Consider the following 14194-nt stretch of genomic DNA (forward strand, 5'->3'; position numbering starts at 1 on the left):
TTGCTAGCCTGCATGCACGCTAAAACATGATACGTTAGCATTTGGGGTGTGACAATATCTCGAAAAATGGATACTTTGTCAGCCAAAAGGTCATCAATATGCTCCCAACATGAATCGATTAATATTTTAAAATAGGTGTTACTGTTGGGAAATAAAAAGGAACCAAAAGGTTGCTACCAAAATAATACAGTGGGGCAAATAAGTATTTAGTCAACCACTAGTTGTGCAAGTTCTCCCACATGAAAATATTAGGGAGGCTTGTAATTGTCAACATGGGTAAACCTCAACTATGAGAGACAGAATGTGGGGGAAAGCCCCCAGAAAATCACAATGTTTGATTTTTAAAGAATTTCTTTGCAAATCATGGTGGAAAATAAGTATTTGGTCAATACCAAAAGTTCATCTCAATACTTTGTTATGTACCCTTTGTTGGCAATAACGGAGGCCAAACATTTTCTGTAACTCTTCACAAGCTTTTCACACACTGTTGCTGGTATATTGGCCCATGTTTTCTTCAGCAGGGGGACACGTCTGGCAGTGCAGGATTTGAGTCCGTGGCGGCGCATTGTGGTACTGATAGTAGCCTTTTTTACTGTGGTCCCAACTCTCTGTAGGACATTCACTAGGTCCCCCCATGTGGTTCTGTGATTTTTGCTCACCGTTCTTGTTATCATTTTGACGCCACGGGGTGAGATCTTGCATGGAGCCCAAGATCGAGGGAGATTATCAGTGGTCTTGTATGTCTTCCATTTTCTAATAATTGCTCCCACAATTGATTTCTTTACACCAAACGTTTTACCTATTGCAGATTCGGTCTTCCCAGCCGGGTGCAGGTCTACAATTTTGTCTCTGGTGTCCTTCGACAGCTCTTTGGTCTTGGCCATAGTGGAGTTTGGATTGTGGACAGGTGTCTTTTATACCGATAATGAGTTAAAACAGGTGCCATTAATACAGGTAACGAGTGGAGCCTCGTTAGACCTCTTTGACAGCCAGAAATCTTGTTTGTTTGTAGGTGACCAAATACTTATTTTCCACTCTAATTTGGAAAAAAATTCTCTGAAAATCAAACAATGTGATTTTCTGTTTTTTTTTCCCACAATCTGTCTCTCATGGTTGAGGTTTACCCATGTTCACAATTACAGGCATCTTTGATCTTTTCAAGTAGGAGAACTTGCACAATTGGTGGTTGACTAAATACTTATTTGCCCCACTGAATATAGAATTAGAATAGGGTCTACTTTAGCTCACTGGCTACCATTTAACCGTGCGAAACATCCAATTCATTTTGATTGGACTGGACATCAATGGCACTAAAGCAAGAGCGTTCACAGCCAGTCTTTTGTGGGGATTTTCAGGTCTCAACTTCCTGCTGATTTTGAGCCACTTCCTATTCATTTGGGGACAGTCTTCCTTTTCAGGAACCCAAACACAACAAGAAGCGGTCGGTGCTGTCGGCAAGCCTACTTATATCACAAATCGCATGGTACCGTGAGGTTCCCACCCCTACTGTACATGGATGGGTATTTGAAGATAGCCTTGACTTATTGAGTTGAGAAACGGGAAAGAGAACTTACATGTTGTGTCAGAAGGTTGATTTGACTTGAGCCGGCATTGATGCGAGCAACCTGGCCGTCTCCCAGCTTCTGGAGGGCTGAGATGAAGGCCTGCTGGTTGGACTGGGCCTGGACAGTCAAGGAGTTCAACTCCCTGAAACCCGCCTCGGCGTTTGATTCCATCTTACTGGAATTGCACATTTTGGAAACTACAAAAAAAAAAAAAGTTTGAAAACAGATCATTTGTGTTTGTTCTCCTAGTGTGGAGTCTAGACAGTTCTTATGTCTTCCATACAAAACCCTTCGATTTAATGTATACAGTTCGGTTGTTTCAGGTGTTTCATTCTTTTACCTTTTTTTGTATGCAGCATCACCCCTACCCTTATTTTTCAGCCATTTTATTCTAACCAAGCATCTTTGGCTTTGTCATTTTCTCGTCTCCGTTGGTTATTAAGTTTATGATTGAACGTTTTTCTGCCTCTGTGGTCCCACGCTTCCAGTTGCTTCTTCTTTAATTGCTTGTAATATTTCATTTTTAATCCAGAGGAAGTAAACAGCAACCTAAAATGATAGGCTCCTATTCAATATAGGTCATGTTGTACTATGTGGCTTGCATTATACTCACTTCAAGGTTATTGCATCTTTCTTCAAACATTCAAGTTTCTATCTCCTTTTGTTTGTTAAGTGGGTTTAATTCGTTGAAAATAATGTGTGGTTTTCCTGCTGAGTGTGTATTATCATCACGAAGTTGACATTGTCCTTATAGATGCTACGTTACGTGCACGTATGTCAATGTTCATTCGAAATAGTTGGAAAAACCTAAGTCATTTTTGGACTGAAAGTGTACCGTTGTGTCACTCATGTGACGTGCTGCCCCCCCACTCACCCACTAGTGTCCTGTCTCCCCATGGCTTGTTTTGAGACACACACACACACACGGTAATATTTGTCTTATCTTGGCAAGAGAGACTATGCAATATTGTTTTAACCTTTTAAGCTCTGTGCTGAGTGATCATCACACACAAAAGGTACTCCTTGCGTTAGCATAGCATTTTCGTTAGCATGAGGCTATCGCTAAGGGCGGCTTTTTTTACATACAGTACTTGGCGCCCAAGTGGATAGAAGTCATGGAAAATAATGTCATGTTTTCCTTTGTAGATGCTACAGTATGTGCTCGTCTGTCAATGTTCAATTGAAATCATTGGAAACCTTTTTTTTATTCATTTTCGGAGGGAAACTTTCAAATTTTACAAACGAAAACATTTTGAGTCTTCGTCGACTAAAACCAGACGTAGACGCATTTTGAAATGGCTAAAAATGGACTAAAAGTATTTTCGACGAAAATGAAAAGGGCTGCAGAGAACAACGCCGCTCCTTTGACAAGTTGCGCGTCAACGCAAGTGTTTACCTTGGCCCGCGCATGTCGGTCTAGAGAGCTTCTGGCTGTAGATGTGTAGCGCGCCGGTGATGGAAGAAGCTGCCGCGGAGCTCGACGCGAACATTTTGGAAGACGGGATTCTCCAGAGAACCTGGGTCGGTTGCCCCGGCGTCGACGCGGGGGGAGGGGTGTAAACGGGAGCGTCGCGGAGCGCTTGGGGCTGGCAGAAGTAAGACTTTGCCCAGAACTGCGCGCCGGACGGCGGCTTCGGGGGAAGCGGCGGAGGACGATGACCGGACACGGACGAAGCGGCGATAGAGCAGTTCCGTTGAGGAACAGGCGGGAAGTTTGAAACGGCGGGAAAGCCGGAGCGGCACTGGTAAGCCGTGACCTGCGGATGGATTTTGGCGCGGCCGAATCCCTCCGTCGCCGCTTGACTTTCGGCGACCTTGCAGTCTGCGGAGGACGAGCTGGAATCTTCTTTGGCTACAGTCAGAGCTGAAGAAAAAAGCCAGAACTCCTTTATCACCAGTAAGCCATTCCATGGCTCTGACATACATTTGTTTTCTTCAACTACTCCTTTGAAAGTGACCCTCAATTCACCCTGTATGACGCAATCTTTATAGATCCAAACAGCAAAAATTCTGTTTACTGTGCTCCAATGCTCAAATATTAAACATAAACCAGACCGACAGTAAGAGAAGCATGAAAAAACACGTGGATTGAGCTCACTGTTGGAAGTCTTGCCGTTGCCCGACTCTTCAGAGGCGTGTGTTTCATGAAGGTCTTTTTTAACACGCCTGACTTTTGTTCCGAGGAAGACGGTGGCCGATTTATTTTTCTGTGTGTAGAATGTCAGTACTTCCTCCAGATCGCTCTCGCTGTTTTAAACAAACAAACAAACAAAAATGTGTTTCGCGGATTGGCGATGGGGTCGCCGAACAGCGGACCAACCTCGCAGCCGTGATGTAGTCATGAAACACGCTGGTGGCGACGCACCTCTCTGTAGTGTTCTGCTTTTTTTTCATGATATGCTCAGTTTCCTGGGAAGATAAGGCAATCGCACAATGTCTTCTGTGTTTGAAGTCAAAGCGCACTCCGGGAATAGGCACCTTTTCGTAACACCGGATAAACTCTCCGAGTTGGTGGGACAGGATGCGTCTGCGGTCTTGAATCGGGAGCTGGTGACTGGGCAGAACCATATTGACGTCTTGTTGGAGGTTACTGGCGGCCCTCCTCAAGAAGCGAACTATAAGCTCCTGTGCACACAAACAGGTATTATAAGTAAGTAGTGAAATGACTTTTGAAGAGAGAATGACTTCTCTGAAAAACTTCTACATTTTCAGTATTTAATGGAAGGAACACACAACACTGGTACTGATGTCAAAAGCAAGCGAGCAAAAAAATTGGTTCTTAATGTTTTCGGTCTTCATCGGTATTATTGCTTTATTTGCTGTTTTGACTTTATCGCGATGCGCTGTTTTTGTTTTCTTTTGTTTTCCTAATGTCATTGTACAATACTTTCCTGCCTTTTATCTATCATGAACCATGTTTGTCTTTGTTGTAAAGTTGTTGCACTCTGAGGATCTTTTGGGTTTTTGTAAAGGGCTATTCAAATAAATTTGATTGATAGACTGAATGATAATAAAATAACAAACCATAAGACATTTAAAGGGTTGAGTGAAAGCCAGGGAATAAAACTGATTCTAGTTTTTGAGATGGACAGTGATGGGCCCTGATATTTAATGTCTGAGGGACAGGTGTCCGCACACGTTTGCTTTTTTTTTTTTTAACTTTTGCATTTAATTGTTAATAATCATCTCCGCGTGTGACATCATCATAGGCATTTTTAAACTGGCACTGGCACCGGTGAACGCATTACTATGACTCTCAAGAACAACTGTCGCACTTTTAAACGGGTATTTTACAGTAGAGCACAACTTTGTGCGAGCATTTCAACTCTTCCGCCAATCATATCGCGAGAATAAGGCGACGTCACTGTCAAGCGCAGGCCCCCGAGCGGGTGGTGTACATCCGATTCGGATTGGACATCCAGCGCCGCCCGTGGCGCAGAAATCAGAGCATTCGCAGCCAGTCTTTTGTGGTCAGTTACAGGTCTTTTCCTGTTCATTTTACGGCATTTACAAGTTGACTGTTGGCTTTGAGGCACTTCCTACTCATTCTTGAGTCAACCCTAATTCAACCTGTAAATGCCCCAAAAGGAAGTGACCAAAAATCAACAGGAAATAACGTCAAAATGAATGCATTGGCTGCCATTGATAGTTTGAAGTAGGAGGGATGGACACTGATTGGAATAGTGTACTACTGCATGAATGCTATTTTTAGACCGTGACGTCGCCATCGTAACGAGGAAGTGGGACATTATAGACACGCCCTCGCATACAAACCATGTTATTTCTGCTTCTTTTCACCGGTAATCTTTCAAAAAAGAACATGCCGATAAAACACTGCTGCTATGGAACTTGTAGAAACAACTAGACATTACGACATATGAAGGATGTTTTCTTCATACGTTTGGTAAAACCAAAAACTCTGAGGTTAAAATGTGAAGAATGGATAAATTTGCGCGGACGTCCAAAAGACCAGTTTAACGCCAGCAAGGTGAAGCCATTCACATTTCATATGCAGTCAACATTTTGTTGGGGGCCATGGTCCTACAGAGGATGAAGAGGTAAGCCGTTTTGATATTTTGACTTTTTTTTTTTTAATGGCGGTTTGCCATGACCTGAAAACAATTCAACGGTATCTGACTGTTACGTTTTCTGTTGTAAAAAAAAAAAAAAAAAAAAACAACTTTAGTAAGGGCGAAGTGTAAATAAATTAAAAGTGTTCGTTGGCTGTCACCGAGTAGCCTCTGCGATCGCTACCCAAAAATAGCAATGTAAATTGCCCCCAAGAACGGTCAGAGACAACCAGAGGATATAAGAAAGACAGGGCATATGATGGTAAAGGATATATGTTTGAAACAGGAGAATATCATTGTCAGTGGGGTAAGAAAAAGGTGATGATAAAAAAGCCAACTCTGGATCAGGTCGGCTTGTCTTTTTCAGCCCTCGACACTCAAGCCATCTCTTTAACTGAATATTTTATGTCATTGTCACTGTCATTTTCGGAGAGAATGGATAGGTTTAGCTCAGTAAACGTCTCGTTCGTACCCTACGTACATGGATTAGGGACAAACGGTTGCTAACGTCATGAATATTAATGAGCAAAAGTGACGTGTTGCTTGCGGTACGCCATTGAAGACAATAGTTCCTCTTTCACTTTGAAATCACAATATTCTTCTGAATCAGCCCAACACCACGGTGATGTTTCTAGAAGGTCAAAAGTTGCTCCCTGTGAAGATAATGACGATTTATGCCGTCATTCCAGCGCACCGACATAACTTTCCAATCATTTCTTAAAAGGCCCCATTTTCCTCTATGTATTCAATCCAACCGACCACAGCCAGGGCACAGATGAGTAATAAGGGGAAATCTGGCATATAGTGTCGTCGATAGAAAACAATGTTCCATGTATGGGACTCCTGTTCATTAAGAGAGACTCCACTACCGAGGTAGATGTTTTGAATAGTTGTACCATTTGGTCATGGTCTCGCTCTGCCCAAGCCGGAGTGCCTTTGAACTTGCTCTCTGCCAAAAGTCTTTGTTGAACCCGCTGTAGGTAAGAGGAAAAGGTCATCCGGGCTTGCACTTTACTAGAGAAGAGACAAAAGGGTGGAAATTGGAAATTCATTCAAAGGAACTACGGGATCAAACCGGTGTCGTCCAATCCTGAGAATTCAAGAATGATAAAGGAGCACTGACCTAATGTCCCATCCCTGATGCAGGAAGTGAAGCAGGTTGACATGCGGCCTACTGTTGTGGTTCGCCGCCGCCGCCGCCGCCGCTTGAAAGCCGGACACGGCCTCGCCGTGAGAATTCTGCGCCGGTGAAGCCACTTGTTTTTTTTGCTCCGCTACCAAAATCTCATGCGAGACTGGCTCCAGCGCCAGTTTCATCTCCCCCCTTTCCTCCCGTATGCAATCCTCTCCCTCCGGGCCACTGCTCTCCATCAGCGAGTCCTTGGATTGCTTCCCTGAGGTGCGCGCCATTGTAAGGGGAAGACACATGTCGGTTGCATCACCAAAACTTTGGCGAAAATATACACTCAAAATAGGCTTTTTGTTTTCGCTGCAATGACATCAGCTCATTCAGAGCCATATTTGGCTAACCTTAGTGTGACACGTGGGAGTGTTTTTTTCTCTACTGGAAGTAAAAGCGCACTACGGCCCGCCGTTAGCATACATCAGGCCTACCCCGTTTCTTCTTTCCAGCAGCAGAGCGATGGCTCAGGTGGTGCCGTCTCCTCTTACGGGCCTCCAGAGACGGCAGCTTCCTCTCGTACTGGACGGTGTGGTAGCCGTCGACCGTGGCCATCTGCAGCTGCGCGTTCCCGTTCGCATTCCTCGGAGACAGAAGAAGACATGTCAACACAACCGCGGTGACAACAACAATACCAGTGATTTATATGGAAATGAGCATTTCCAAAAAGACGTTGCGGAGCAAACTCTGAGAAAGATTAGCGAGTCGGAGTACTTTTTCCAGATGTCGACATGACTGACAGCGACGGTCCAAAGGAGAAATGTTAAATAATAACACTCACTGAGGCATTAAGGCATTGAACGACCTCTGCGGGGAAAGGATCACATATTTTTGCACCCGAGTTCAATTCCGAGTCACCTGATTTTTTAAGGATCTGCCGGTACTGGTCGGTAATTTATTCAAGAATTGATGACAAAAGTAGTAGTTTCTTTTCACAATATACTGGCCTGTCTTAATTATTTTGGGTGCTTGAAAGCCATTTCTTTTAAAAGGCAACACTTTTGAATGGATGTAAAAGATGCCTACTGGACCTAAATGGAGTTTGTGACAAAATTTGCCAAATGAATCTGAATGACAAGCATTCATGAATGCTCATGGCAGTGACATACAGATAATGGCAGGTGATTAAATAAAAGGTCATTGAAACTCACGGTTTCAAAACGACACTAAACTGATCACATAACAACAAACCAAGTAGCGTAACTAGCAATAAATGAAACGACTGAAACAGAAACTGAAGAAATAAGTTGAACAAAACTTCGAACAATATTTACAGCGTCGCATTGCATGCTGGGAGGCATGTGGCAATATGTTGTACGACAACAGTGTTGACGGCAGGTGGTGGCACAGTGTCTCTCCCAAGGTAAGTGAGAGTTTACATTGAGCAGTGATGGCCAAATGAAGTTTCTTCACGAATGAAGCTTTGCACTAAATTGATTTAAAGCTTCATAGAATAGAATAGAATAGAATAGAATAGAATAGAATAGAATAGAATAGAATAGAATAGAATAGAATAGAAAAGCCCTTCATTGTCATTATACACTTGTACAGTGAAACTGAAATCTCCTATGTTCAGACAGTGCAAATATTTGAAGTGAGGTAGCAGCAGTTGACAATGAAGCCGTTGAATTTTGCAAAAGTAAAAATCTCGATGTGGCTTGCAAGAATAAAAGTAAAAAATCTAAATAATATAGAATATGTATGAGGTAATCCTATGTTCAGGCAGCGCAAATAATTGAAGTGAAGTGGCAGCAGTTGACAGTGAAGGCACTGAATATTGCAGATTAATATTGCATGTAAATAAGTATTGTACATAGAATATCTGTGAATAGAAGTTGCAGAAGTTGACAGTGAGGCATTGAATATTGCACTTAGTAAGTATTGCACATAGTATATTGCCTGTAAATGAGTATTGGACATGTGGTGTTACATGTGGGTGTTCAGGGTGGAGATGGCTTGGCGGTTCATTTGCTATCAAATGGTCTTGAAACCCAAGAGGAGAACAGTTTTATTTTTGGGGGCTATTCGTTTCAGAAAACGATATGAAAGTGCTTGTGTTACTATATGAACATCCTTCAACAAGTGCTTTAAGGGTAATTTGTGATTCATTTAGAAATAATCACTTCCCCCCAGTTTTTTGCTTGAAATTGTACACCCTTTAACTTGTGAAAATACGATACTTAAAGATACGCGTATACAGTATACCTCTGCGTACAAATTTAAATTGTTCCAGGACCTGGTTTGTAAGTTGAAATGGTCGAATGTGGAGCGGGATTTTCCCATAAGAATACATTATAATTCCATTCATTTGTTTCACAGACCAAAAACCTACGCTAAATCCTTAATAAGTACAATTACAAATAGCAAGTACACATAGCAAAACAAACAAATTATAAATACAAATGGGAATAAGGATATAATAACAATAATGAAACAAATCAGGTTCTGCTGTGGCGGTTGTGTTTTGCATGCTGTTTCTGAACGCACTGTGTGACTCTCTCTTGGCTGAGATTTGACTTTCTCTTTCCATGTTCTGTTGTTGTTGGCGTCGGCTATGGCAATTTCCATCTTCACGTCAATGGTAAGCGTCACCTTTTTCCACCTGATGCCCTATCTTCTCGGGACCCGTGTTGATTTCTTTCACGAGCAAATCCACGGTGCGTCCGTCTTACGGCAAAACAATGATGTTGCGACGCTATCGTAAATTGTATTTCGAGCATGCTGTCATATGTCGAGACAAATGACGAGTCAAATTTTATGTCGGATGTTGAAAGGACCGCATGCCGATGTGCCACTGTATTGTAATTTTTTTTTTTTTTGGTGGGGGGTTGGGCTCCTCGCTACACTTTCACCTTGAGCACCTAGTCAGTCACCCGTGGCTGTCAATGGTAGCCAATATATATTTTTAAAAAATAAATAAAAATTCCGATCTTCTGAAAATGAAACGATCGGGCCCGATTTCCGACGACGTGAACGGATCGGGGACATGCCTACTTCACAGCATGGGAAACAATTATTTCTTAATACGGCACGCCACAATAGATGTTTTAGAGTCTCTCCCTTCCCAAACTGATGCTACGTCCCGAAGACAGTGGGCACACTGGAAAAGTTGAGCAGAAATCCTCTTCTCAGCTGTTCCTCTCACCTAACCAAGTGAAAGACCAAACAAACTCCATGCTGGAATCCATCTGCTTCCATAAACTGAAGGAGAGATCCAGCCCCCTGATCCTGACCACAATGGAAATGCTTACCTTCCATGGAAAAGTCTGTTTGCCAACATTGAGTTCAACGATGTCTTGGACTCCAGATATCCACTGGGGAAGAGAAGATAATCAGAATGATCATAAAAAAGAGCTACGATAGAAGTCGATGCAGTATCTAATCAAGCAACAAAGCCTCATATTAGCCTAAAAATGGATTTCCTCTTCTAATAAAGCATCAAGCGGTGGCTCGGGGAATTACTGTAAAAAAAAAAAGATCTTGTTGCTCAGTCTACTTTCGGAGAGTAATTTGAGCCTACTCATCTGAGGAAAGTATAATAATGAGTAACATAATGGACAGATGGGATCTGGAATTATAAATAATCTTTTTTTTTTCCATCTTGGCTCCGCTTACCCATAGAGCTCCCATGTCTCTTCAGTGGGGAATATTCGGATGAAACCTCCTCTCCTCTCATACTCCTCCCTTGTCCTCCTCAAGACTTTGATCTAGCACAGTGAAACGAAACGAAACACATGTTTTAGGACACGCGGAAATTGCCGCCTGAAAAGACAACACATGTACCTTCTCTGCACTCAAGCCTAGAATGCCGTCTCCTTCTTCCTTGTCTTTAAACTCCAACGGTTCGCCGTCTGTGGCTTCCGGGGGCCTCTGCCGCTACAGAAACCAGGATTTAGGACACGTCAGCTATGAACTTATCGTCCGTGTGCCGTACGCAGCAAACTTTTTTTTGCTCGCGGGCCACATTCACGGCAATTACCGTAATTTTCCGACTATAAGTCGCGCCGGCCAAAAAATGACCAATGAAGAGGAAAAAAATAGGTATAAATCGCACCGAAGTTTAGGAGAAATGTATTTGATAAAATCCAACACCAAAAACAGACATCCCCTCGAAAGGCAATTTAGAAAAAATAGAATAGAGAACAACAAGCTGAATGAGTGGACGGTAAGCTAACGTTACATGACCCATCAACAATGAACTAAAGGGTGTGAAAAAATATCAAAAAGGTGATATATCACCATTTTTTTTTTTTTAAAGGAAATAACAGGTTGCAACCAAAATCTTCTATTAGAATACGTTAACTCACTGTCGGTTGTTGCCGTTGCACTCGTAGACACTACAACATGCACTTGTCTGTCAATGTTCATTCCAAATTGTTGGAAAATTTTATAGGGTGACGAACGTCGTCTCACTTTAGCCTTTAGAGATCTGTGGCTAAGTAATCATTACACTCTAAAGGTACTTTTTTTTTTTTGCATACAGTTCGTGGCGTCAATGTACTGCTTTCCCGCTAAATGTGTATTATTATCAATGAGTTGGCGTTATTCTTGTAGACGCCACAATATGTGCTCATTTGTCAATGTCGACTAAAATGAGACAAAATTAGTCCAAGTTTGAGCGATTATCACACACTAAATGTAACCCGTAGCATTAGCATAGCATTTGCGTTAGCATTAACAATAACTTTAGGGTGATGAACGTCGTTTTACTTTAGCCTTTAAAGGTCTGTGCTGAGTAATCATCACACTGTAAATGTAACTTGTAGCATTAGCCTAGCATTCACATTAGCATTTAGTGTGGTGAGTGTCGTCTTAAACTCTCAGACTTTTTTTTTTTTTACATACAGTTCCTGGCGTCAAGGTGGACATAATTCATTGAATATAATGTGTGCTCATCTGTCAATGTTCTTTAGAAATGGTTGAAAACCTTATTTTTGGACTAAAACTTTTAGAAATTTTAGAGACGAAAACATTTTTGAGTAATCACTGACTAAAACTAGACAAAATTAGTCCGTGTTTAAGTGGTTATCACACACGAAATTCAACTAATAACTTTAGCATAGCGTTCGCATTAGAATTAACACTTAAAGTGGTGAGTGTCATCTTAAACGCTGGACTAAAACCTTTGAATTTTTACAGAGGAAAACATTTTGAATAAGCCTCAGTTAAACCTAGATGACATTTTTCTACATTTTAGAATAAACTTTTAGACTATGGACTCATTGACCAAAACATTTTGAAATGACTAATAAGTATTTTCAAGACCAAGATGGAAATTAAGAGGACTGCCAAAAAGAACACTGATTGTAAATAAACAGTATAAAGATTCCTACTTTTGGCACATTAGTTGCACTACAAAACTGTGATCGACAGCTTTGGCAAGCAGTTTGAAGCGGAGAGCGGAACAGCGCCCCGAAGGATCGCGTTCAGAAAATGTCATCTAAACAGCACCGGGGTTACTTTGAATTCATGTGACGTGACTGGTAAAGGCAGCCAAGAAGTGAAAGGGACTAAGCGCTCAATAAGAGGCTCAACTGTTGCCCCAGTCAAAGTAAAGGAAGACGACAGTTTCTCCGAAGGCGGTCGGTCCTTTGGAGTTCTTCAACGGACAAGCCTGATTTACGGTCTTAGGCTTTTGGGTTTGTCACAGTGAGTCTATAAAGAAAAGTTCAAAGCTTTTTAGCCAAGTGCTGCATTGCCGTATTTCAAACACGTGGGCTACTTTGCTAATGTAATGAGAAATCTCCTCAAATGCTGCATTAGAAAGCCATGCGGCCCATTTGCCTGTCACAATGAATAACAGTAAAAGAAACCTAATCAAATCGGGGAAAGGGCAAAAGCAATTTCTTACCCGTAATGTCGGAAACAGCGGGGAGTTGCGAAGGCATAGAAGTGAAAAAGGAATTCATTTGGATGGAGAGGGGGAAAAACATCTCAAGTGGCAAACAGTTCAGAGGCAACAGGTGGATAAAGTCAGTTATGGAAGCGACACTGACATGACCTTCACATGTCACCACTGTCAAAGACTTACTCCCTGCCCAAGCAGTGCACTCACCGCATGTAATGCTTCACATGACTGGTAAAAGTGGGAGCGTGACTCCATTACCTGTGTGCTTTGAGCTGCTGACTGCTTGAGGCCGGGGTCCAGGAGGACTCTCCCAGAGGGAGGCTTTCTCATCAGGGGGTCCTGACAGACCAAGCCTTTGGTGACAAATAAGGCAAAGGCGTATTAACAGGCTAGAAATTTTCACAGAAAACCAAAAAGCAAAACAGCCAGACGGACTGAGATTTTTCTTTTCGCGCAAATGTCGTTTGATGATATAACGTGATACGAAACGTCACGATATGCATCAAATTTGAAAAGAATCAACTCGGTGCACCGGCAAATGATCGGAGCGACAGTAGCGCCTCCACATACGATCGCTTGGAAATACGATCCTTTTGACATCCGACGTAAAATCGACAGATTTTTCATACTGGGTGTTATCTTAAAGCTATTCTTCGTGTAGAATCGGAAGCATGTGATATTCATTCCAGAAATCTTTATTTACATGACGTGCTTTTATTTTGAAATGTTCACAAGAAGTACACTGCTAACCGTAAGCTTTACACCCAGTTTTTAAAAAAAGTGCACTTGTCTTCTATTTTGTGCAGTGTTGTTTTCGTCAACGATGACGATAAGGAAAATATTTTGTTGACGAACACTTTTATCATGACGAGACGATAACATAACGAGCTACAAACGTGTTTTGGGAGACTAAAATAGAACAGGACGAATGTCAGTTTTCGTCTGACGAGACGAAAATGCGCAATAGTTTCCGTCACATGTCGTTTCATATGTAGTTAGCCTGCATCGTAGCAGTGTCTGGTTACATCGCTAGTGAGGGCTCCCTCCCCGACTTACCAGAGTGTCGTCTCCGTGCAGGCTTGCACACTCGGTAAGATTTTTTTTCTTGGCCAGAGAGAACATGCAATGTTGCTTTAGCCTTTGAAGGTCTGTGCCGACTCTGCTGAGTGATCATCACATACTAAATGCACCCCGTAGCGTTAGCATAGCATGTGCGTTCACGTTAGCATTAGGCTAATGCTAACAGCGAGCTACCTCTTAAACTTTTGGACATTTTTTTTTTTTTTATATACAGGTCCAGGTGGCTGTAATTAATTGAAATGAATGTACTGTTTTCCTGCTTAGTGTGTATAATCACCAAGTTGGCGTTGTCCTTGTCAACACTACAATATGTGCTCTTCTGTCAATTTTTATACAAAATATTTATCTTGGGAGTAAAAATTGGTCATTTTACAGACAAATACATTTTTAGCAAACGTCAATTAAAACTAGACTAAATTAGTCTTGAGTTTTCGTCAACAAAAACTAGATG

At 42.0% G+C, this 14194-nt stretch overlaps 1 protein-coding gene across 2 annotated transcripts in view; it reads right to left on the reverse strand.

Moving 5' to 3' along the window:
* The window catches only part of ttll5 (tubulin tyrosine ligase-like family, member 5), a 122836-nt gene that overhangs the window by 76847 nt on the left and 31795 nt on the right, over positions 1-14194 (reverse strand). For both annotated transcript variants that reach the window (XM_057859894.1, XM_057859895.1), the window contains exons 15-26: positions 12922-13016; positions 10599-10691; positions 10431-10522; positions 10067-10129; positions 7250-7398; positions 6759-7029; positions 6532-6649; positions 4044-4190; positions 3886-3974; positions 3664-3812; positions 2962-3429; positions 1575-1762 (exon numbers count right to left, since the gene is read on the reverse strand). In XM_057859894.1, coding sequence (XP_057715877.1) covers positions 1575-1762; positions 2962-3429; positions 3664-3812; positions 3886-3974; positions 4044-4190; positions 6532-6649; positions 6759-7029; positions 7250-7398; positions 10067-10129; positions 10431-10522; positions 10599-10691; positions 12922-13016 — 1922 coding nt within the window. The remainder of the gene's footprint in view (positions 1-1574; positions 1763-2961; positions 3430-3663; positions 3813-3885; positions 3975-4043; positions 4191-6531; positions 6650-6758; positions 7030-7249; positions 7399-10066; positions 10130-10430; positions 10523-10598; positions 10692-12921; positions 13017-14194) is intronic.

The sequence above is a fragment of the Corythoichthys intestinalis genome, chromosome 15, assembly GCF_030265065.1.
Source record: "Corythoichthys intestinalis isolate RoL2023-P3 chromosome 15, ASM3026506v1, whole genome shotgun sequence".
NCBI classification, from domain to species: domain Eukaryota; kingdom Metazoa; phylum Chordata; class Actinopteri; order Syngnathiformes; family Syngnathidae; genus Corythoichthys; species Corythoichthys intestinalis.